Source organism: Stegostoma tigrinum, chromosome 26 (genome assembly GCF_030684315.1).
Source record: "Stegostoma tigrinum isolate sSteTig4 chromosome 26, sSteTig4.hap1, whole genome shotgun sequence".
Lineage (NCBI taxonomy): Eukaryota > Metazoa > Chordata > Chondrichthyes > Orectolobiformes > Stegostomatidae > Stegostoma > Stegostoma tigrinum.
This window is the reverse complement of record NC_081379.1, coordinates 37,762,679-37,786,270: the sequence shown is the minus strand read 5'-3', so window position 1 is coordinate 37,786,270 and position 23,592 is coordinate 37,762,679. Positions and strand designations below refer to the sequence as shown.

The following is a 23,592-nucleotide window of genomic DNA, read 5'->3' as shown; positions in this document are numbered from 1 at the left end:
TAAGAGACACTATTGTGTCTGCATCTACCTCCTCTGCTGGCAATGCGTTCCAGGCACCTACCACCCTCTGTGTAAAGAACTTTCCACGCATATCTCCCATAAACTTACCTCCTCTCACTTTGAACTCATGACCCCTAGTAATTGAGTCCCCAACTCTGGGAAAAAGCTTCTTGCTATCCACCTTGTCTATACTCCTCATGATTTTGAAGGCCTCACTCAGGTCCCCCCCCCTCAATCTCCGTCTTTCTAATGAAAATAATCCTAATCTACTCAACCTTTCCTCACAGCTAGCACCCTCCATACCAGGCAACATCCTGGTGAACCTCCTCTGCACCCTCTCCAAAGCGTCCACATCCTTTTGGTAATGTGGCGACCAGAACTGTACACAGTACTCTAAATGTGGCCGAACCCAAGTCTTATACAACTGTAACATATCCTGCTAACTCTTGTATTCAATACTCAGTTGTGTTTTAATACTTGGTCTTGGTTTTGAGATCCTTTGCATTGGTGAAAATTACAGCGAGTGATACCGATGGAGAAATGTTTGTTTTGTTTATTCATTGGCCCACTGTTTCAATGGAGGCAGTGACCATTCACAATTAGTTGGTGCTTTCTGAGAATTAGCAGATTGAGTTTATGGGATTGGAGGATGTCAGGCAAATAGATCTAACTTTCATTCACAGTCATGAATTCAGAGCCGTGGTGTGCAGTGCCAGAGATGGTAAGTGGATCTGTCCTTCTCAAGGGCACGGAACTTCATCACTGGGTTCTTTGTCAAAAGCAGATTCCATTAGCCTTTGTAAGTCGCTCGCTGCCACGAAGTGTGGAGCTGCTTTTAGGTTTGTACCTGCAGTGAGCTGATTAAGTTTTCAGCCATCTTTCCAGAAAGAGGACTCAGCAAAAGGTAGGGGTTCATGTGACTTACTCGTTTTAATACAGAATGAAGAGATAAATTGGGTGTGGAGTCCACAAGAGGATGGTCAGTAGCCAGAGCACATAGACAGTACATGTTCATTGGCAGAAAAAATTCCAGAAGGAAAATGAGAATTTGTTTTGCTGTTTTTTTTATTTAACGCGGTGAGATCTGGAATGTACCACCTGAAAAGGTGGCAGAAACAGATCCAGGAGCAGCAAACAAAAGGAGATTATTTATGTTAACAAAGTGTGGAGCTGGAGGAACACAGCAGGCCAAGCAGCATCTCAGGAGCGCAAAAGCTGACGTTTTGGGCCTAGACCCTTCATCTAGGCCCGAAACGTCAGCTTTTGTGCTCCTGAGATGCTGCTTGGCCTGCTGTGTTCATCCAGCTCCACACTTTGTTATCTCAGATTCTCCAGCATCTGCAGTTCCCATTATCACTGAGATTATTTATGTTCTTGAAGCGAGTTAGTTGCATAAGATCACAGGAGCAAGACTAATTGGATGGGTTTTCAAAGAGCTGGCACAAGCATACAAGGCCAAATGGCCTCCCTCTGTGCTCGAGGAGTCTATGGTTCCATGTACTTTTGGTTCATGATCTCCTGACCTACTGCAAGTGCATTGGTCATATCTTTCAATAGCTGTGATTGATTCCGCGGTAAAAAAAAACAGAATAGGGATAATATGTTCTCAAGTTAGAGAGAAGTATCCAGTGGAGCAGGATCTCGGTGGCAAAATAAGAAAGGCGACTGAGATAAGCAAGTGCCTACTTTGCTGACACCTATCATTGGGTTAGCTGTGGTGGTCTGTCAGGTTTGTGACTGGGGGTCAGAGCAATAACCAAACCCGTTGCTTGCCAGCTCATGGGACAGTTTAATAAGGACCCAGTTACAATTTAAGAGCAAAGGCAGGGATCCATGTTGGATCTGGAACAGCAAAAGAAGGCAACAATGCAATGAGGAGCCAGTCAAATCTGCATCATTCAACAAAGTGGGCTCATAAAGTGGTGGATGGCTGAGAAGGGGCTTTGATCCAAAGCGACCAACCCGTGAGCAAACTTAATGGAGTATATGGTCCATGTGTACCTGGGGGGTCTTGACCCTTCAAGGATAGTCAGGTCATAAAATGAGGGTACAATAACTATTTCTGGTGCAGTGCACCGGAAGCAAGGCAATAGATGGACAGGCAACTAATAAACGAGGAGATAGAAATAGGAGATAGAGATGTGAAAATCAATACCCTCAGGAGCAGATGCAGGACGCTGGTGCTAAGGAAAGCAGAGGAGGCAGATGAGGGCAATTTGCCGATTGAAGAAACTACTCAGGTGTAGCAGAGATGTGATGCCACGGGAGACTGTAACTATCTAGGCAGATCAGAGTTGAGATTCTGCCCTCAGACTTTGCATTACTTCTTGCCATGCTCTTCCATGCCTGTTCCTCAAGTTACTGGACTTTGAATTTCTTTCCGTCTGGTCTTTCCAAAGATTTCCTGTGGACCAGTCACGAATGTGATATTTCTGAAATCTGGGAGGATGTATAAGTTTAAACTGATGGGGTCTCACACACAAGGGCCATTGGGATTTACCTCTATTGCTAGATTTCTGCACTTACAGAGCATCATTAATTGCACCCTTTAAGGTACAGGGCAAACTATAATTGAGATGGATCAACAGTAAGACTTCCATCTCCTTGAAGTTTAACTGGTTTGCAGCTATGCATATGGTCACAGAAATTTGAGGGTGCATACATGAGGATCAATGGTCAGCACAACATCGTGGGCTGAAGGGCCTGTTCTGTGCTGTACTGTTCTATGTTCTATGTTCTATAACAAGAACTTTAAGCTTATGTGTGCTTGCTATCCTGTCAACTTCCTCCTATCAGCCCACGGCCCTATTGCTCTTCCTGCCAACGCTGCAACCCTGTTGATGGTGTTTCTGGGACATAAGGGATTTCCCTTGATGATGGTTGCCTCATTGTGGGGATGCTCATAGGGGCTGCCGCAGTGATGTCAAGGTAGGGGCAGCTTTCATACAGGGCCCTGCTGTATTGATGGTCCCTTATTTGGAGGGGCTGAGGAGGCCAGTGATCACAGTGGGGGTCTATGATGGATAATATCCTCATCGTCATCAGTGTGTGCTTCAGCTGCTTGGACTCTGGGTTGCTTGAGAGAACCAACAGCGAGGCCACAACTCATATCCAATCTATGAGCCTTCATATAATCTGTACACTGACTGGCCATTGCCAGAGAATGCATTCCATTGGCATCCTATTCCTGCATCCAATCAAGTGCAACTAAATATGGCTTTCCATGAGGTTGTCCATTCTTTCAATGGAGAAGCTCTTGTGATCAAAAACCCTGGAATAATGGCAGGACGCTTGAGCTAAATGAATGTCTCCATTCTCAACCTTGGACTCTAACCTGCCTGAGGGAACTTGACCATTTGGACACACATCTCACTCTGCTGGCTGAAGCCTGCTTTCCAAGGCTGTGCATCTGCGCCCAGTTAAGCCTGGTTGGGACTATAATCCATCGTCAGAAGTGGATTGTAGCACACTCTGCTCCTGCCATTTCTGCTGCTCATTCATGACCTGCTTTTTACCCAGTCCTGCCCTTTCTAAATGTGATTGAAGATGCACTGAGGTAAATGTGTGTCTGTCCAGATAGATGCTGTGCTCGAATAACATGCTTGGTGTGTGGCTCTAGTTTGTGAGGACTCCAATGATGCTTCTGTCGCACTGGACTGCTCCCATTTGGCCCTGTGCAAGACAAAGCAGAGAGATAATGAGTTCTCACCTCTATATGTCTGATACTCCCTAATAGAGCTGATATCTTGGTGAGCTGTTGGATGAAGAGGTGTAGTGGTTAGGTAGAAAAAAGAGAATAAAAATGCCAAGCATGCTAAACACCTCTTAACCATCCTGTCAACCTTCATAATTTCAGGACTGTAATGTAAATGTCACCACAGGTTTTTCGCAGATATACAAATCCCTGGTTACAGCAGCGGTACAGCAGTTGCAAGGCTCTTGTTTGTTCAATCATCCAAGTTGTAGCTTTAGGCATGTTCTTCTGTGGACTCCCACATGCCAATCATACGCACATATGGATTAAGAGCAGAAATGAGCTATTCAGTCCGTTGGTCCTGCCATACCATTGATGAGATCACGGCTGATCTGATTGTGACCTCAACGCTGCTTCCCTGACAATCCCAGGCACACTGAGACTACTTTGTGAACCAAGAATGTCTCTGCAGAGATACTCTGCTTTTAAAATGCTCTCTGCCCCCACTGCTCTCTGGCTCACAATGCTCAGAGTGAGCAAAAATCTTCTCATCTTCATCTTAAATAAGATTTCCATATTTTTAAACAATAACCTCCAGTTCCTTGTCCATATGGGAAAACACCCTTTCTGCACCCACTCTGTCAAGTCCCTTCAGGCTCTTATATGTCTCAATAAGATCCCCTCTCATTCTTTTAAACCCTAATGGATACAGGTTCCACTATTCAACCTTTCTTAAATGAAGAAACAAAAGCTAAATACTGTATTCTAGATACTGTCTCACTATATATATACTGTATCAAAACATCCAAAATTTATATTCCATTCCCCTTGTGATAATTGAAAACATTCCATTTGACTTCCTAATCACTGTGTACTGATTTTATGTGGCATATGTTCGGGGCACCCACATCCCATTGTACGTCAGAGCCATAGAGTCATACAGCACAGAAACAGACCCTTCAGCTCAACCAACCCATGTCAACCAAGTTCCCAAACTAAACTCATCCCACCTGCCTGCACTTGAACAATATCCCTCCAAGTATTTCTAATCCATGTTCTTATTTAAATGTTGAAGCTGTACCAGCATCCACCACTTTCTCTGTAGTCTCACTCTCTTTAAACAATAGGATGCATTTCTATTCTTGTCAAAATGGACAAGTTCACATTTTGTCACTTTATATTCCATCTGCCAATTTTTTATCTAGCCCATCAACACTTTGCAGGTTCCGGATATTCCCCCATTACTTAATTTCCTACCAACTTGTTTCATCAGCAAATGCAACAGCCCATCTAGGGGTTTGTTTTGTGCAGTGACTTTGATGTGGTGCCTTGCAAAATGTCTTTTGAAATCTTAGTACACTACATTAACAGTTACCACATTAACCAATTATTCATTATTTACATAAAGGTGAGCAATAAATTAGTCAAACCTGATTTTCTTTCACAGAAACATGTTGACCCTGCCTGAATGCATTCTGCTCTCTAAACTTGTTCATAATTGATTTCAGCATTTTCCTTATAACAGATGTTACGCTTTCAGGTCTGTAGTTTCCTGCTTGTTGGTTTGCCCCTTTTTTGAGCAGAGGAATTATATTTGCTAATTTCCAAACTGATGGGACGCTTTTAGGATCAATGTAATTTTGGACAAATTGAAAACAATGCATCTATCGTTTCATCAGCCACTTCTTTAAGACCCTCAATGGAATCCATTGGTGCTGAGAGACTTGTCAGCATTTCATCCTAATAATTTTCTCTGTCCCCTTTCCTTGATGATTGTAACTTATTTAACTAAAGAAGTTAACTAACTACCTCATAGTGGAGGAAGAGAAGTTGGAAGATTATTGTGACGTGAAGTTGGCACCAACAGGTATTTGGTACATGGCATACATTTCCAGGCATATGCCTTCAAAGGAGTACATTCGGCTTTTGGCAGGAATTAAGTAAACATTCACTAGAATGTTACCAGGGCCTCAAAGGTTAAATTATCAAGATAAATTACATGAACTGTAGTTGTATTTATGGAAAAAGAAGAAGTTAAGGAGTGACTTCCTGGAAGGAATCAGGAATCTGAAGAAAATTGAAAGGTAGATGGAGTGAAATTTCTTTCACAAAACTGAGCAAATTGAGGATCGGGGTGATAGTTTAATATGAGAATCAGGCCATTTAGAAGAGAAGTTCTGAGACACTTCTTTATACAGGAGTATTGTAGAAGCTTCTAACTCTCATCCACGAAATCAATAGATGCCAGTTCAGTTAATCATTTTAAATTTAAAATTGATACATGTTATTTAACCAAGTACATTGAGGGATATTGAACAAATGGGTAGGCATAGAATTGGAATGTGTTTCAAGCTTGATTTTAGTTAATAGCAGAACAAGCTTGGAGGGCTGAACGACTATGCACCTTTCAATGTTCCTATGACAATGGCTTCAGTGTTTATTGAGTGAGAATGTTTTAAATGTTGATAGGTAATAAATGCTGGCCTAGCCAGTGACACCCTCATTTCATGAATAAATGAAAAAGAAAATCTCTTTCTACAATGCTGTCCAGTTTGCATTTAGCATTTAACTCCAACTTACTGTTAAAAAGTTTATCTTAGCCTTATTCTGGGAAAGCAGCTACACTTACGGGAGCATCATAATAAGTCAAATTGCAGGGAAGCTGGCCACAAATTCTTGAAGAAAGATTACGATAACCAACAAAGTCTCCATGTAATGTGATTTGCCTACAAATGCACTGTATATAAAAATGGAAATACAGTGATACAATAAACATGTGAAAAATATCTTCAATTAGCTCAAATCTTCCAGTGATCTGACCTTATAAAGTTACCATAGTCCTACCAGAATGTACAAGTAACTGGTGGTGGGTTAACCTAAAGGTCACCAGGCGAGGGAGAGGTTGAGAGGGTGAGTCCTTCATGGTAACCTCAGCCAATAATAGGAATTGAACCCATGCTGTTGGCTTCATTCTGGATTTCAAACTAGCCATCCAAGCCAACCGCCCCTGCCAATGAGAGAGCAGCCCTTGACATTATTCAGGAAAAGGCATTGAAAAATGTTAGGAGTTAGCTGTGAGAAAACTCAGCAATCTTTTCCTGCTTAGGTTGGCCTTTGGACTGGTGTAGTACAGTAAATCAAATCAAACCACTTCTTCCATGTTTTTCTGCCGCCGTACAAAAACCCAAATGATCTTTGTTGCCCCAACGATGGAGACAGGTGAGTAACTGGGTAGGTATTCATCAGAGTCTTCAGGATCATCAACCTTTGCAGCTGAAGAATGTATAATATCCACGACTTTCTCAACTGTCAGCTTTATACTTCAGCATTTGGCTTCATGTACCCCCGTGTAAGTTTCCGTGCCTATTTTTGCTGTAATTTCTATACTGCTCTCCCAGTGGCAAGTGAAAAGAGCCCTGTCAGCTGGCCCCACCCTGCTCCTCCTTGTTCTCAGGGTCTTGCACAGTTTTGGTCCATTAGAAGCCCCCCACACGTTCACAGAAGTTTCCATAGTCATTGTCCACCTCTCCCTCATTTCGAACATGGCCTCTAGAATAGCTGCATGCACTCCCGCTTCTTATCAATGGCCTCAAGTAACCTGAGAGATCCGCTGACATCGGTAGTTGATGTTTAGGTTCTGAATCATTCCCTGCTCCCTGAACTGGTGACTGGGGTTTGGTCATGCTGTTGAGAGGAATGAACATCAGATTGATGCTCTTGAAGCCAGACATGTCAGGGTGTGCGGAGCGGTCGGTCTAATGAGGGTAATCTTCACTTTGTTCTGCTGATGCATTTTGTCCACGTTCCTGATGCATCCCTCAGAAACTCCGAGGATCATTTGGTGGTTTTGTTTGGCAGCTGTTGACCTTTCTGAAGTAAATGACTTTTCGAACTTTGCTATCACAAAATGCAGCAGTTTTTTGGTGCGGACTGTAATAGTGACATAGTTCTTCATATTTCACCTTTACACCGTTAAACATTAATGAACAATTTGGTGATAAAAGATGTTGAAACAGTAGCATATCTCTTAGTGCTAACTGAGGACATTGGTAATGATGTATCGTAACCAATTATTTGTTATTGGAGCCGCACCATCTCGAGTTACCACATAGAATAAAATTCGGTGGCTCTTCTTGAATCTGCCCAGCCATCCATCACTCCAGGTGAAGTCCTGTATTCCAGCTCTTTGCCAGACAGTTTCCCTTTCCAGAATTGGGCCAGTAATGAATATATTCTCTGCTTCAGTGGCCTTCCACCGCATTAGCTGAGCTTCAATGTCTGGATATTCAACCTTCCTCATCATCTTCCTAGATGGGGAGAATCGGTGACAAACTTGATAGCAGAATTTCTCAAAATTAAAAAAAAATTGTACCACAATGGTCCAACTTCCTTCCAAATGGTTGGGATGGTCATATGACAAACGTGTATGAGTTTGACCAGTGAGGAGTGAACAGCCTGGAATTTCTGCTTATCATGATTTCCTCTTCTGGGGACAATGTCTGACAAATTCACTGCTCCTGGAGTTATCCAAGTCTGACTCATCAGGATTTAATTAGGTGGCTAAATTGAGTTCTCTCTGGCGAGCACTGTTGATTCATCCCTGCAGAATTCCAGAAAATATAAAAACAGATGGAATTTTGAAGTACACAAAGTAGGCAACTATTGAGTTGGCAAGAGAGATAGTAAGAACTGCAGATGCTGGAGTCAGAGATAACACTGTGTGGAGCTGGAGGAACACAGCAGGTCAGGCAGCATCAGAGGAGCAGGAAATTGATGTTTCGGTTCGAGACCCCATTTCTGAAGAGAGGTCCTGACCCAAAATGTCAATTTTCCTGCTCCTCTGCTGCTGTCTGACCTGCTGCTGTGATCCTCCAGCTCCACACTGTCTTATTATTGGTTTAGCAACTTGTCACTGAGTGCAGCTCAAAACAAAATATGAGCTTGTGCATCCGGTAAATGAAGGAAATCAGTGTTTTTGCTCTCTGTCTCTAAATGGGGGCAGTTCATTATGGGGAGATACAAATACTGTGTTATGTTTACAGCTTAACTAGTTAAAACAATTTGATATATCCACAGATAATCGTTCAGTAACCTGTTTAAATAATTAGTTAAACAAAGCACAATAACAGTGGCAAGGCAAATGGTGAATAGCAGCTGTGGTGTGTGGGTACTGAAGGATAACTGAGCGATCCACAGCAGAAATGTGCAATTTTCTTATTACAGGCATTCCCGGGGTTGTGAATGAGTCCCATTTTTTAACTCATTTGCAAGTCAGTTTGTATGCAAGTCAGAACACAATGTAGGACAGTATAAAATTGCCATTCATTAGGGAAAGGAAATGTTTGTATGCCAGATCCTTAAAATTTCACCCCTGTATGGGATCACATTCATATGTAGGAGGCAGACGCTGGTAATTCTGGGACAGCTGCATTCATTCATGCAATGAGGGCATCACTGACTGGCCCAGCATTTATTGTCCATCACTGGGTGCCCTCAAGGAAATAGTGGTGAGCTGTCTCCTTGAACAGTTTCAGATCATTTTGTGTTGGCAGATGCAAAATGCAGTTACGGAGTGAGTTCCAGGACTTTGACCCAGGCACATTGAATGAGAGGTGATATATTTCCCAGTCAGGATGGTGAGTGACTTTTAGAGAAAGTTGAATGTGATGGTGTTCCCTTGTATCAGCTGCCCTTGTCCTTCTAGGTGAGAGTGGTCGTGGGTTTGGAAGGTGTTGTCTGAGGATTTTTGGTGAATTTCTGCATTGCATCTTGTAGATAGTACACACTGCTGCTACGGAGCGTCAGTGGTGGAGGGAGTGAATACTTGTGGATGTGGTGCCAGTTAAGCAGGCTGTTTTGTCCTGGATGGTGTCAAGCTTCTTCACTGTTGTTGGGGCTGCACTCATCCAGGCAAGTGGGGAGTGTTCCATCACACTCCTGACTTGTGCCTTGCAACTTGTGCCTTGTAGATGGTGGACTGAATTCGGCGAGTGAGGAGGTGAGTTGCTTGCTGCAGTATTCCTAGCCTCCAACTTGCTCTTGTAGCCACTTTAATTATTTGGCTAGCCCAGTTCAGTTCAGTTTGTGATCATTAGTAACTCCAAACGTTGACGCTGGGGAATTGAGTGATGACAATGCCATTCAATGCCATTGGATGATGGTTTAGAATCTCAGTTATTGGAGATGGTCATTGCTTGGCATTTGTGTGGCATGAATATTGCTACTTTTTAGCCCAAACCTGGATATTGTTCAAGTCTCATTGTATTTAGATACAGACTCATGACAGAGTTGTGCTGAACTTAGTGTAATCATCAGTGAATATCCACATGGCATTTCTGGTTGTAGGTTGTTGTGAAAGGTTCAGCCTTACTTTTGCAGATTGAAGATGGGAATATTTGTGGAGCCTCCTCTTCTAGTGAGTTGTTTAATTGTCAGAGAATCAGGCAGTACAGAGGAGGCCCTTCAGCCCATTGAGAATGTACTACCAAAAATACATTATGAACTGCTCTAGTCTGACTTTCCCACACTTGGCCCATAACCTTGAATATTATGACACTCAATCTTATTGATCTCTATCAGGTCTGATCGAACTTATCTAGCCTCTCTGTATGGCTGAAATGCTTCATTTCAGGAAACATCCTGGTGAATCTCTTTTGCTCTCCCCCCACTGCAATCATATCATTCCTATCGTGTGGTGACCAGAACTGCAGAACTGCTCACAATAAAAGCTAAAGTCATCATCGTCTTACCAGACCCTAGGACTTCTCTATCATTAGAGAGTGAGACATGCAGTGGGTCAACCCATCCCAGGCATGGGGGCAAGCTGAGAGGGAGAGCCCTTCATGGTAACCTCAGTAAGTGCAGGAATTGAACCCCTACTTTTGATATGACAACCCAGCCATGCAGCCAAATGAGATAACCAAACCTAGTGCTCCTGTTGTGGATGACCAAAGTTATGTACAGCTCCAACATGACCTCCTTCCTGACTGATAAAGGCAAGCTTCCTGTAAACCATAACCTGTCCTCCAACCCTCAGTGATTTATGGACAAGTATCCCAAGATCCTCCATTCCACGTGCTGCCCTTCATTGAATGCTTCCTTATCTTGTTCCCTCTTCCAAAGTGCATCACCCCATACTTATCATGGTTAAACTCCATCTGCCACTGACCTACCCATCTAACCTGTCTGTTTATAACCTCCTTCAACTTAACACCTTCCTTCTCGCCGTCACCCCCGGCCTAACTTTGTGTCATCCACAACCTCATTTAGCATTCACCCCCTCCACATTCCCGACTCCATCGTTTCTGAATGTCACAAACAATAAGGGACTCAGCACTGCTCCCTGCGCTATAACACAGCACACTGTTCTCCAGTCACATAGTTTCCCACCATCTCTGTCTCCTGTCATGAAGAAAATTTGCCAAATTACCCTAGATCCCTTGAGTTTTTATCTTCTTTGTCAGTTTTCTATGTGACACCTTGTCAAAGGCCTTGCTGCAATCCATATGAATTACATCAACTGCCCTACACTCATCTACACACTTGGTCAATTCCTCGAAAAATTCCACAGATTTGATCAGCATGATCTTCTTCTGACAAATCCGTGACTGGATGTGGCAGAACCGCAGGGCTTGGATGTGATTTGTTAGTTGTGGATCAGCTTTTGGTCGTTTGACTTCAGATGTCTTTTTTTGGCTCAGTCTCATACTTTGCTGCATGAAATTGTCAAAAGTGGCCAGGAATTTTCCATTATGTTTGAAATGCTATGTAAATACAAGTTGTAGTTGCAACGACAACTGATGTTTTATTGCCTAACTTCGAGGTGATCAGTGGCTTCACTTGACACTAAATTATTCTATTTATTAGGGAGGGTTTATTGAATCTTTTAATCATAGTACACTGTTTATCTAATCTAATTTTCCACAAGACTTCGTGGAATTTCTCCTAATTTGCTTCTTAAAATAAACAAAAATGGCTTTCAAATATCTGATTGGTGGCCCCAAACCTTGTCACAATCCTGGAAATCATTTGCAACTATTGATACAACCCCAGTGACCCTCTGTTGTAACCTCAAAATGATACAAACTCTAGGATTCCCACCAGGGCCCTATTTCTGACCCTGATGGGATTGGAAATTGGGGTGATGTGAGGAGTGGGTTGCTATGTTGTCATTTCAAGGGGGAATTGTCAAATCAGAGTCATCATAGGGGGCGTCAGATCAGATAAGGGAGTCACAGGCTGAAGGTGTTGATTTGGGCCAGTTCAAGAATGCCGTCCATTGGACTCAGTTTGGTAGGGGTGATGGGGGGTGCGCGCAAGTGATGACAACTGTATAGGGAGGTTGTTAGGTCAGGTCAGCTGAGTGGTGTTGGGTCAGATCTGGGTTAAGTAGGTAGTTTGGATTAGTTCGTAGTGTTGGGCCTGGGAGGAAGGGCGTGTTGTTTTGGGCAAGTCATGGCGATAGGGAGTGTAGATTGGGTCTGTGTTGGGTCAGAGGGAGGGGGAAGGCGAAAAGGGGCAAGTGATCTCTGCCAGGGACCTGCGTGTAAAATTGTGGGTGAGTGCAGGGTCATGTCAGGAGAGGTATTATTGGATCCAGCGGAGTATGTTTACCTCATCTGGCAAGCAAGGGGCTTGCTGTTGGGGTGGGGATGAGGGGCGTAGAAACATCAGTGGTATTTGAGGTTATAGATTGGACAGGGAGAGTATTTGTGATGAGTCATGGGTACAGTTTAATAGTTAGCAACGAGCTGGAATTGGTTTTTAATCCTTTTACTTTCCCTGGGTAACAACGAAGATTAAACGAATAGAAAGCCCCTGAATTTGACAAGTTGAAGGGGCTGTTTCAGAGGTTTCCAGATGCTGTAGGATTCCACATTGGAAGCTTAGTTTTCCTGGGAAGTTCCCACAGAGTCAGTTGTCTCTGCATGGTCTTCTGCATTTTTCCTGTCTTCAACTATTCTCTGCCCATCGGAATATCTGGGGCAGTACTGTCAGTTATCTCAAGGTCAATAGGGAAATCATTGCTCGTTTTATGATACACTGCAACAGAAATAATTTAGTAGCTAATGGAAAATTACACAACAATTATGGAGTACAGAACTCCTGTAAAACATTATCTGTGTGAAGGGCAGCGTATGGAAGTCTCAGATGATCAGGTTTCGGTTGACTTTGTGGGCTTCCTGAGGTTCCCTTCTGATCCCGCTTTCCAGTCTGAAAATCATGGTTTACAATTGTTTAAAACTTATGTTTAGCATTATTCACCTGCTCCTTCTTGACTCCTTCATATACATCGTTTAGAAATGATCTCTCAAAGCAACATTGTTAAAACAGAGGATCTGGTCATTTACGTCAATATCATTTGCAGCAGATAAAGAGAGTGTTGCTTGTCTGGCTAGGAATGGCCTACTGTATTATCACTGGACTGTTAATCCAGAGACCCTCATAACGTTATGAGCAGTGAAGTTCAAATTCTGCAATGGTGGAACTTGAACTTAATACCATTCTGATTTTTCATTTAATTTGCTCCATTGTTGTAACATGTACCAAGATGCAGTGAAAACTATTGTTTTACATGCTATCCAGACAAATCACACCTTACGTAACGATGCCAGGGTAATTGAACAAAATGCAGGATATAATGTTACAACTACAGAGAAGGTGCAGCGGAAGATCAACTCTAATGAATGAGAGGGCCAGTCATAACTCTGATAACAGCAGGGAAGAAGCAGTTCTTGAACTTGTTTGTTTGTGTTTTTAAGCTTTTGTATCTTCTGCCTGATAAAAGAGGGCGGAAGAGAGTATAACCAGGGTAGGAAGGGTTTTTGGTTATGATGGCTGCTTTCCCGAGGTAGTGGGAAATTTAGATGGAGTCAATGGATGGAAGACTGGTTTTTGTATAGGACTGGGCTTCATACAGAGCTCTATGTAATTTCTTGCAGTCTTGGGCAGAGCAGTTGCCATGACAATCTGTGTTGCATTCAGGCAGAATGCTTTCTACGGTTCATCTATAATAATTGCAAAGAGTCATCATGGACATGCCGAATTTCCTTAGCATTCTGAGGAAATACAGGCATTGGTGTGCTTTCCTGACTGTAGTGCTGAAATGGATAGGCCAGGACAGATTGTTGGTGATATATATTCCTAGGACCCTGAAACTCTTGACCACTTCCACCTCAGCGCTACTAATATAGATTGGCATCAATGACCAGCTCCTTCATTTTGCTGACATTGAGGGAGAGATTTTATTTCTTTACGCCATGCCATTGAGCTCTCTATCTCCTTCCTGTACCCTGTCTCGTAGTTTTTTGAGATCTGACCCACAATAGCAGTGTTGTCAGCAAATTTGTTAATGGAGTTAGTGCTGGAATTAGGAGTCTAATGATGACCATGAATTCACCGTTGATTGTTGCAAAAACCCAAATGGTTCACGGATGTCCTTCAGAAGCAGAAATCTGTGTCCTTACCTGATGTGGCCAGACCCACAGCAATACACTAGACTCTGAACTGTCCACTGGGCAGCTAGGGGTGCACAATAAATGCTGGCCTACCAGCAATGCCCTCATCCCATGAATAAATTTTAAATAAGGAGCTTGATTGACTCAGATAACTGGATGGCTGCTTTATGAAGCAGAGTGTCGCCTAATAGTGTGAGTAAGATTCTTGCTCCAGCTGAGGTTATCATGAAGGAATCTTCTTCTAATTCTCTCCATTCACCTGAAGCACGGCAAGCCTCAGATTAAACTGTCACCGGTCATTTCTCTCTCTAATCTATAGTCTCCTAAGACTGAAACGGACCCTTCAGCCCAACCAGCCCATGCCAACCGTAACCCCAAACTAAACTGCTGCCACCTGCCTGCTGCTGACCAATATCGCTCCAAATGCTTCCTTTTCATGTACTTTCCCGAAAGTCTTTTAAATGTTGTCACTGCATCCACTACTTCCCCTGGCAGTTCATTCCGCATGTAAACCACTGTCTGTGTAAAAAAATTGTCCCTCATGTCTTTTAAAACTCTTTCTCATCTCACCTTAAAAATATACCCTAGATACCCTAAAAATATGCCTAGTTCTGAAATCCTCCACCCTAGAGAAAATACACCTGCCATTCATCTTATTTATACCTGTCATGATTTTATAAATCTCTATAAGGTCACCCCTTAGACTCCTACAAAAAGTCCCAGCCTATCTAGCCTCCTCAAGGCCTCCATTCCTGGGAACATCCTGATAAATGTTTTCTGAACCATCTCTATCTTAATAACGGTTTGTAAAGGGATTATACCTGATTACCGTATGCGCTAATTAAACAGCATGCATCATCCCAGGAGATGATACAATGTCACGGGACCTCATAGTCACATGGCAAGATGAAAATGTAGCAAAATGTTTCTTGATTAAAGGTTTTTCTTACCTCTGTAATTATTCTTTAGTTGCACTATGAGACCCGTGAGGATTATGATTAGTGGGTGTTTCTCACATTACCATCATGAATATATATTAAGTGCACTTTATTGGCAGTAAAGTGGGACACTCTGGGATCGTGAATGGTTCTACATATATGAAAGCAATTTTTCTCTTTCAACCATAATTATATCCTCTACCACTTACGATCTTCGCCTGTATTTAAAATTGGAATTTAAGTTCATTATTAGGAGTTTTGAACAGTTAAAAGATATGCTGCTGGTCAGTACACAAATTAATTTTGACAACTGCATTAAAATCAGGCTCTATAGTTGTGATCAAACCTTTTGAATATTTGTCCAAACATTTGCTGTCCACAGCTGGGAACATGCAGACACATTGTGCTGTAATAAGGTCAGTCCACCCAGGGGCAGTGATACAATTTGTACAGCATCAGCAGTCACTGACCTTTGAAACAAAATTAGGTTCAATAAATGATTCTTCAGTTTCATTGTTCACTTACTTGTTTATTTTTAAACTCCAGGCATCCCCAGCAGCAGATGGATCAATTTCCTTTCTTGGGCAAATAAGAGTGTGATTTTTTTTCTCTCTTTCTCTTTCTCGTGAGCTTCACAAACCTTCCTGAAGATATTAACAGAGTCTGGGTGCTGTTGTTGTGAAACCACAGTTCAGTGAGGGGCTAGTGAATCAACACTTCACCATGGTCAAAGGAAAAGAGCAGAACCTTCAACTTTTTTGCTTCCTGGTCATCGGGCTTATTTCCTACGCTGCACTTCAAGCAGGTAATTGAAACAATCATTGGAAATAGTGCGAAACTTTTCCTGTTGTCCTTTCTTGCAAGAATTTACTTCTGATTTTTATATATATTTTAAGGGGTTGTTTTTGAGGTGATGGTAATCTGGCACAATGTATTTAATGAGAATTATTTTAAATCATGCAATTAATAAATGCACAATTAAACAAGAGTTAGATCATTTACTGTGCACACTGCTCGTTTCTGAGGAGTCCAACGCATTCTGAAGTGGGTCGGCTGTGTTTCTGTAAACTCTAGAGGGGGTAATGTGATTATCTAACTGTGACTTAAAACTAATGCACAATTAGCGCCTCAACCTGAATGCCTTTAGAATAAGATTATTCCATTTCAGTCATGAATCCAGAATAGTGTGAGATCCCAAATCTTGCTGATATAGTTTGCAGAGCACTTTCATATATTTCAAAACTTTGGTCAGGAGTTTTTGCCCATAACTAATCTTTGGCCCACTGTGCTGTGACTGTGTTTTTCTTACTCAATGAATAATCGTAACTTTTGTTATATGAACTTTACAAACCAATCCTTCCCTTTTTATCCTTTACTGTTAAAATTTTAAAGTTGCTACTTTTCTCTGCTCTTTGCCCTGAATGTCTTCATTTATGCTGGGGGTTAATAGCAGCAGCCACAGTCCCATGTCTCACCCTACCAGCCACATTAAAGGGAGAATGTAATATGGATATAAGCTTGTAAGTGGGATGGGGAGTGTTTGTATGAGTGGATGGTAAGGCTTGGGGTGGAAAGCCCATCATCTTCCCAACTCCTTCCAGTTAAGATCAGTGTGGGCAAGTTTGAGGACCGTGTTCTGAGCTGGATTAAACCATGTGGGAAAGCTGCAAAAGACAAACCCCGCGAAAGGATGTTGCCCTGATACTGGCCACCAGTCGCTCCAGTTCTGAGCTGGTAGCTGAATATCAGTTCCTGAATTGGGAGCCACCTTGGGAAGATGACAAGAGATAATGGGAACTGCAGATGCTGGAGAATCCAAGATAACAAAGTATGGGGCTGGATGAACACAGCAGGCCAAGCAGCATCTCAGGAGCACAAAAGCTGACGTTTTGGGGTCTAGGCCCCAAGTAACAGCCAAGCAAATGGCGAGAGAATCAGTACCTTTTCAATTGTATAGGTGCTCCACAGACTTGTGTTCTTAAACAGTTCCATAACTGTTCTGAAAAAGGGACTGGAAAGGTTAACTCTACTTCCTACCCTCGGACATTCTGAGATGTTGCAGACTCCAGCACAGACAGCGGGTAGCACGGTGACTCAGTGGTTAGCACTGCTGCCTCACAGTGCCAGGGACCCATGTCCAATTCTACCCTTGGGTGACTATCTGCACATTTTCCCCATGTCTGTTTGTGTGTTTCCCAGGCGCTCCAGTTTCCTCCCACAGCCCAAAGATATGCAGCTTAGATATGCATCGGTCATATGTGGATCAAGTGGGCAATTGTGAGATGCTCTGAGGGTTAGTGTGGACTTGTAGGGCCAAAGGGTCTGTTTTCACACTGTAAGGATTCTATATTCTATCTATAAACTCCAGCAATTTCTGCTTTTGACCCATAACTATTGTTGAGCTGAGGATGTTTAAAATATCTGAAATATGATTTGCATCTGATTGCCTCAAAAATTACTTGAAAATGCTTTTCGAGGTTTATACTCAGTCAGAGAGATGTTATAGCTTCTGAATTCGTTTGAGCAGATTTGATGGCTTTGAAAATAAGTGATAGGGTTGTGCTGGACCAGAGCCTCACAATCCCGAGCAGTTCTGTATGGTCCTTTAAAACCCTTCAGAATGTGCACTGTCCCTGCCTACACCCCATTGGATCTACTCTGGCAGCATAGACCCTACCCACCCAAGACATTCTCAATGGCAGCTGTTGCTTCTCCTGAGGCTAACGGCATGTTAATTGGACTTGGCCTTCCTCCCTCACCTCTATTCTGGGCTGGGGGAGCAGAGGGAGGTGATATCTTGGGGAGTTGCTGGAAGGTGGAGGGTACATTAGATGGGGGGGTGTGCTTTCTGGAGGATTTTGAGCAATATCAGTAACGATGAACGTGTGGTGGAGCATGGGAGTGGAGAATTGGGAGAGTCGGCTATGGAGGTGTGGGGTAGAAGTGGGAATAGGGAGTTGGTGCATTTATGTTAGCCAGGCTGTATAACCCAGACAGATTTAGGTGCAAGCCATAGAGTCATACAGCACAGAAACAGACCCTTTGGCCCAACCAGGTATTGCCGACCAGGTTCCCAAACTCAACTAGTTCCACCTGCCTGCGCTTGGCTCATATCCCTCCCAAACTTTGCCCTTCACTTATTCAAATGTCTTTTAAACATTGTAACCACCACCTCCACCCCCATTCCCTTGCGCTCTCCCCCCCCCTCCCCCACCCCCCCAGCCACCACTTCCTCTGGAAGTTTGTTCCACGTGCGAACCATTCTCTCTGTGTAAAAAAATTGCCACTCATGTCTTTTTTTAAAATCTTTTTCCTCCCACCTGAAAAACATGCTCCCTAGTCTTGAAATCCCCTTCCCAAAAGAAATTACACCTCCCATTAACTCATGGATAATAAGGGAATATAAAAAAAAGCCACGTCCATGATTGAGAGAGGTAATGGGAACTGCAGATGCTGGAGAATCCGAGATAATAAAGTGTGAAGCTGGATGAACACAGCAGGCCAAGCAGCATCAGAGGAGCACAAAAGCTGACGTTTCAGGCCTAGACCCTTCATCAGAAAAGGGGGATGGGGAGAGAGTTCTGAAGTAATTAGGGAGAGGGGGGGAGGCGGACCGAAGATGGATAGAGGAGAAGATAGGTGGAGCGGAGAGTATGGGTGGGGAGGTAGGAGGGGATAGGTCAGTCCGGGGAGGACGGACAGGTCAAGGAGGTGGGATGAGGTTAGTAGGTAGGAAATGGAAGTGCGGCTTGGGGTGGGAGGAGGGGATAGGTGAGAGGAAGAACAGGCTAGGGAGGCGGGGACAAGCTGGGCTGGTTTTGTGATGCAGTGGGGGGAGGGGTTGAACTGGGCTGGTTTTGGGAAGCAGTGGGGGGAGGGGATGAACTGGGATGGTTTTGGGATGCAGTGGGGGGGCGGGGAGATTTTGAAGCTTGAGAAGTCCACATTGATACCATTGGGCTTCAGGGTTCCCAAGCATCCATGATTGAGGTGGTTTTATGATGCGGAATATAGCAAACGTATTAGTTTACAAGAATGCCAAATTTATCCTCATGCTCCAATTATACATTACTGAGCTGGTTCTGTTGAGAAGGGCAGGTGCCAACTCATCATCTAGGAAACCTGATGGGCTTGCTGACAAGTCATTACCAGTTTATTGCTCACTTCCAGCAGAGTGTAATGGACAACAGCCCAAAAAAATCCCAGTTCGAGCCAATCTTGAACTGGTCTGAACTGGTTCTGGATGTGGCCCTTCCTGAAAGCTACTAAATGAAGGCTCATCGTTGATACGTCTGCGCTGTTGAATCTAAGAAAACCCTGGGGGCACAAACACAGAGATAGTTAGGAACTGCAGATGCTGGAGTCCAAGATAACGCAGTGTGGAGCTGGAGGAATACAGCAGGCCAGGCAGCATCACAGGAGTAGGGAAGTCGACGTTTCGGGTCGGGACGCTCGCTGTGTTCCTCCAGCTCCACACTGTGTTATCACTGGGGACACCCAGTATTGTTGCTGTGACAAGCTCGCAGAATTAATTGCTGGCACGAGTCTTCCCTCAATGCTAGCCACAATGATAGCTGATGGGGGTCTCGTGTTTCTTGTTCCCTTCCATACCCAGTGGTATGTGATACCTCCTATTATTTCCACTGATTTTACATCCAGCAGATCATGGCTCTGCCCTGCTTTTCATGGCAAATCCTCTTTCCCATGTGAGTAAGTTATCAGCCTCCCCTAGGTTTTGGGGTGGGAAGTCAGGACATAAATCTTGGTGGTTGGGGAGGTGTGAGGAAGCACCTATCTTTTGCTCAGTTGGTATGGAGTGTGAGCTTGAGGCCAACGCAGAGAGGGGGGCATTGTGAAAGTGGTACTCTCCCTTCATAAGCCCAGAATTCAGCACTGCAATACTCAGCTCCAATTAACGGCACTATCTTGTGTGGTCCTTGAACTCTTAGCTTTCTGACGGAGGTGCAGAAATGCTACTGCAAAGCCAGGAACATCTCCAAGTCAGCACCATTTCTAACCTATGTAGCTATCAGGGCTTTGAGTTTCGCCTTATGATTTTCTGTCCCCTGACATCACTTGGACTTTCTACAGCCGACAGTGATCAGAATACAAGGAAAACTGACACTGCTCCTGGGCCGACATTCAGAATAACGACCGAATGTTGGAATGGAACTGCAACAATTATTTATCTTTCCATTTCCAACACTGCACTTCCCCTCTGTAAATCTAATTTCGTTTTATCTAAGGGATTTATGACCAAGGTCACCTTTATCGGACGCTAATTCTGCATTTGTCAACAAAATTCTGACAATTGTAATCTAATCGCCAGATTGCTTTGTAAAAAACATATAGATTTGAGATCTGACAGCGTTGTGTGAAGAATTTACCTCTCTCTTTCTGAGGCCATTAACTGTGGCACTGAAGCAACAGAGATGGAAATGATTCTTATTTCATCATGTGAAGTATCAGTATTGCCTCTGAGCCATGGATTAGTTGTTGCTAGATTAAACCTTGATATCAAACCTCCAGCTCTAAGTGGAAACTCAATTATGGTGCATCTATCAGTTTAATTATCGAATAGAGGCAGGCTGTAACTCCCATTGCCATGTTAACATTAACTTGACATGAATTTTGAAAGGTGCCTATATGATATCTGCCTGTAAATTGTTTAAGCGTTGCTAGGCAGTTTCAATCCAGAGGAAGTGTAAATTAATGCAAATGGTCCCGATAGGGACTGTGAGGGAAATGTTTTCACTGCATTACAATAAGTGAACTTCAAAAGTACTTAATTAGCTCTAGAGTTCCTTGTGGTATCCTGAGATCATGAAAGGTCCTATGTGGGAAAGTCATTTTTTTTCAGTATGTCGTAGTCAAATGTAGTTATTGGATAAAAATGGATGAGGAAGGCAATTCTCACTATCTGAGTTCATAAACCTAGAAAAGCCTGTAGAGCTTCCCATTCTGAAATCTAACTACCTTACAGGTCATTTTTATGTTTTCATGATATTTGGATATTGCTGGCTAGGTCAGCATGTGTGTCCCATCCCTAGTTGCCCTTGAGAAGTGTATGGTGGCTTATCGTCTTGAATTGCTGCAGTCTGTGTGGAATGGGGCATCTGTATTGCTTCACATACAGGAGTTTTGTTTAGAACTGTAGAGAAGGAGTGGTGATATAGTTACAAGTCAGGATGGGAGTGGAACCTACATGTGATATTGCCATTCCTCTGTCACCCTTGCCCTTCTAGATTTTGTGTTTGAAAAGCTCTGCTGAAGGACCTTTAGTGACTTTCTGCAGTCCATCTTGTATAACCACTGTACATCAGTGAACGTGGACAATGTGAATATTAAGTTTGATGAGTAGAGTGCCAAATATTTGTCCTGGATGGTGTTAAGCTTCTTGAGTGTTGTTAAAACTGCACCCATCCTGGGAAAGTGGGGAGTATTCCATCACACACTTGTGGTTGGTGGACAGAATTTGGAGAGCCAAGAGGAGAGCTATTCACCACACAACCTCATCTTCTGATCTTCCAATATTTTCATTTTAACATTGGTTCCAACCGTCCATTGCCCTGTAGAGAAGTTCATTCCAACTGTTGCTCACCCTTTACACAAAGAGGAGTTTGATGATATCAGCTCTAAATCAGTCTTTGCCTAATTTGAACCTGCACTCTTTGACCTGTTGAGATGACTTAAGTTGAAGTAGAATCAGAGTAAATTTCAAAACCCAATGGCATTGAGATTAACTGTGTCATTAAAGTATGCAAACACTTAATGCAGTATAATGAGTGGGTTTAAAGTAGTGGGCAAGATTAAAACTAATATTTCTTTATCTCCTATAATTTAATGGCTCTTTTTCAGCTGAGATGAACATAAGTTAGGCTGAACATGACACTGATAAAATATGTATAATTGCCTTGAACTGAATGGAGTGTAAACAGAAAGTTTATTATTGTGTTTCCAAGAATGAATATTATAATATCCTTCCCAAATAAAATATCGTGCTACTGAAAGCTAACATTATTGTCTGGAACTCACCTTTTCTGTTTTGCTGTGAAAGTCCCATTAAGACTTGGTTGAACCGATGTATATAACAAAGACTGCGCTCCCCTTATCTAAGTGCTTGGTTTGGAAATGCCAAGGATTGCATGTAAACAGAGCTTATGATTAACAAAATACAATACTTAAACAGTAACTTGGATTTTTCTGAAGAAACAAATTCTGGTAACAACTAGAGAAGGTGATTAAACTTATATCTTAATATGTTTACTCATGGCAATTAATCTCAAGAAGGTATTTCAAAGCTGGTGTTTCATTGGATAAAACCAACGCAGAATCATTTTTACTACTAATCCTTGGCCGTGACCTATTTTGTAATAGGTTACATTGTGATAGCAAATTGGAGATCTGTGTGATTACTTGTTCAAGGTTGGTCCCTCTCCCACAAGGGGTGACTATCGGTGTAGTTACAAATTAAATGTGCTGATGGAGTGGGTAACAAGTCTCAATGCTAAATTGAATTTCTTTCATGCCTTTGTTTGTCTTAAACTTTCTTTCACCTTTTCTCATATACAGTCATAGAGCCACATCATGGAAACAGAACCTTTGGTCCAATGGGTCCATGCCGAACATAATCTCAAACTAAACTAGTCCCACCTGCTTACGCCTGGCCCATATCCCTGCAAACTTTTCCCATTCATGTACTTGTCCAAATGTCTTCTAAATGTTATAATTGTGTCCATATCCACCTCTTCCACACAATGCTATATTATTTGTCCATGAATATATTTGAATCTAGTACATTTTATAAGAAGAGGCACTTACTATTCAGTCTATGAACCTTAATCATTTTGATGACAATGGAATCCAAGTTTTTTGCAGTCTTTTTCATCTATTTCATTTTTTTCCCTTTATTCATTCACGCGCTGAAGTCATCACTGGCTAGGCAGGATTTATTGCCCATCGCTAATTGCCCAGAGGGTCGTTCAGAGTCAACCACATTGCTGTAGGTCTGGAGTCACATGTAGGCCTGAACAGGTAAGGATGGCAGTTTCCTTCCCTAGAGGACATTAGTGAACCAGACCGATATTTCCCAACAACCGATAATGGATTCATGGTCATCATTAGATCCTTAATTCCAGGTAATTTATTGAATTCAAATTCCAACATCTGCCATGGTGGGATTTGAACCCGGGGCACGGAATGTTACCTGGGCATCTGGATTAACAGGCCATCGCCTCCCCATGCAAAACTACTTAATTGATATTTTGGCAGTGACTGCAGCGTTCTTGACTTGTTTTGTGTGAAGAACGTCCTTCTTTGATTTTCTTTCACATTAAGATGGCAGGTTTTCCTTTGGCACTGTACATTCCCACATACCTGCTCAAGGTGTCGTTGCCTGTATTAGATACTCGTTCAGACTCAGTGCTAGTTGGTCACTGTAAGCAGGCCCTGCGCCTTATGTTCAGGGGAACACAGATGCTTGTAAACCTGTCTGCCCTGCAAT

The 23,592-nt window shown here is 42.8% G+C and overlaps 1 protein-coding gene across 9 annotated transcripts in view; it reads left to right on the top strand.

The window, feature by feature from the left end:
• susd2 (sushi domain containing 2) overlaps positions 1-23,592 on the top strand; it is a 138,489-nt gene that overhangs the window by 8,864 nt on the left and 106,033 nt on the right. For 2 of the 9 annotated variants that reach the window (XM_048556401.2, XM_048556400.2), the window contains exon 2: positions 15,720-15,894. In XM_048556401.2, coding sequence (XP_048412358.1) covers positions 15,813-15,894 — 82 coding nt within the window. In that variant the 5' untranslated portion in view covers positions 15,720-15,812. Of the gene's footprint in view, positions 1-15,298; positions 15,374-15,580; positions 15,895-23,592 lie in introns of those variants that run through there. The other 7 variants (XM_059655100.1, XM_048556403.2, XM_059655101.1 and 4 more) reach the window with 5 other exon arrangements.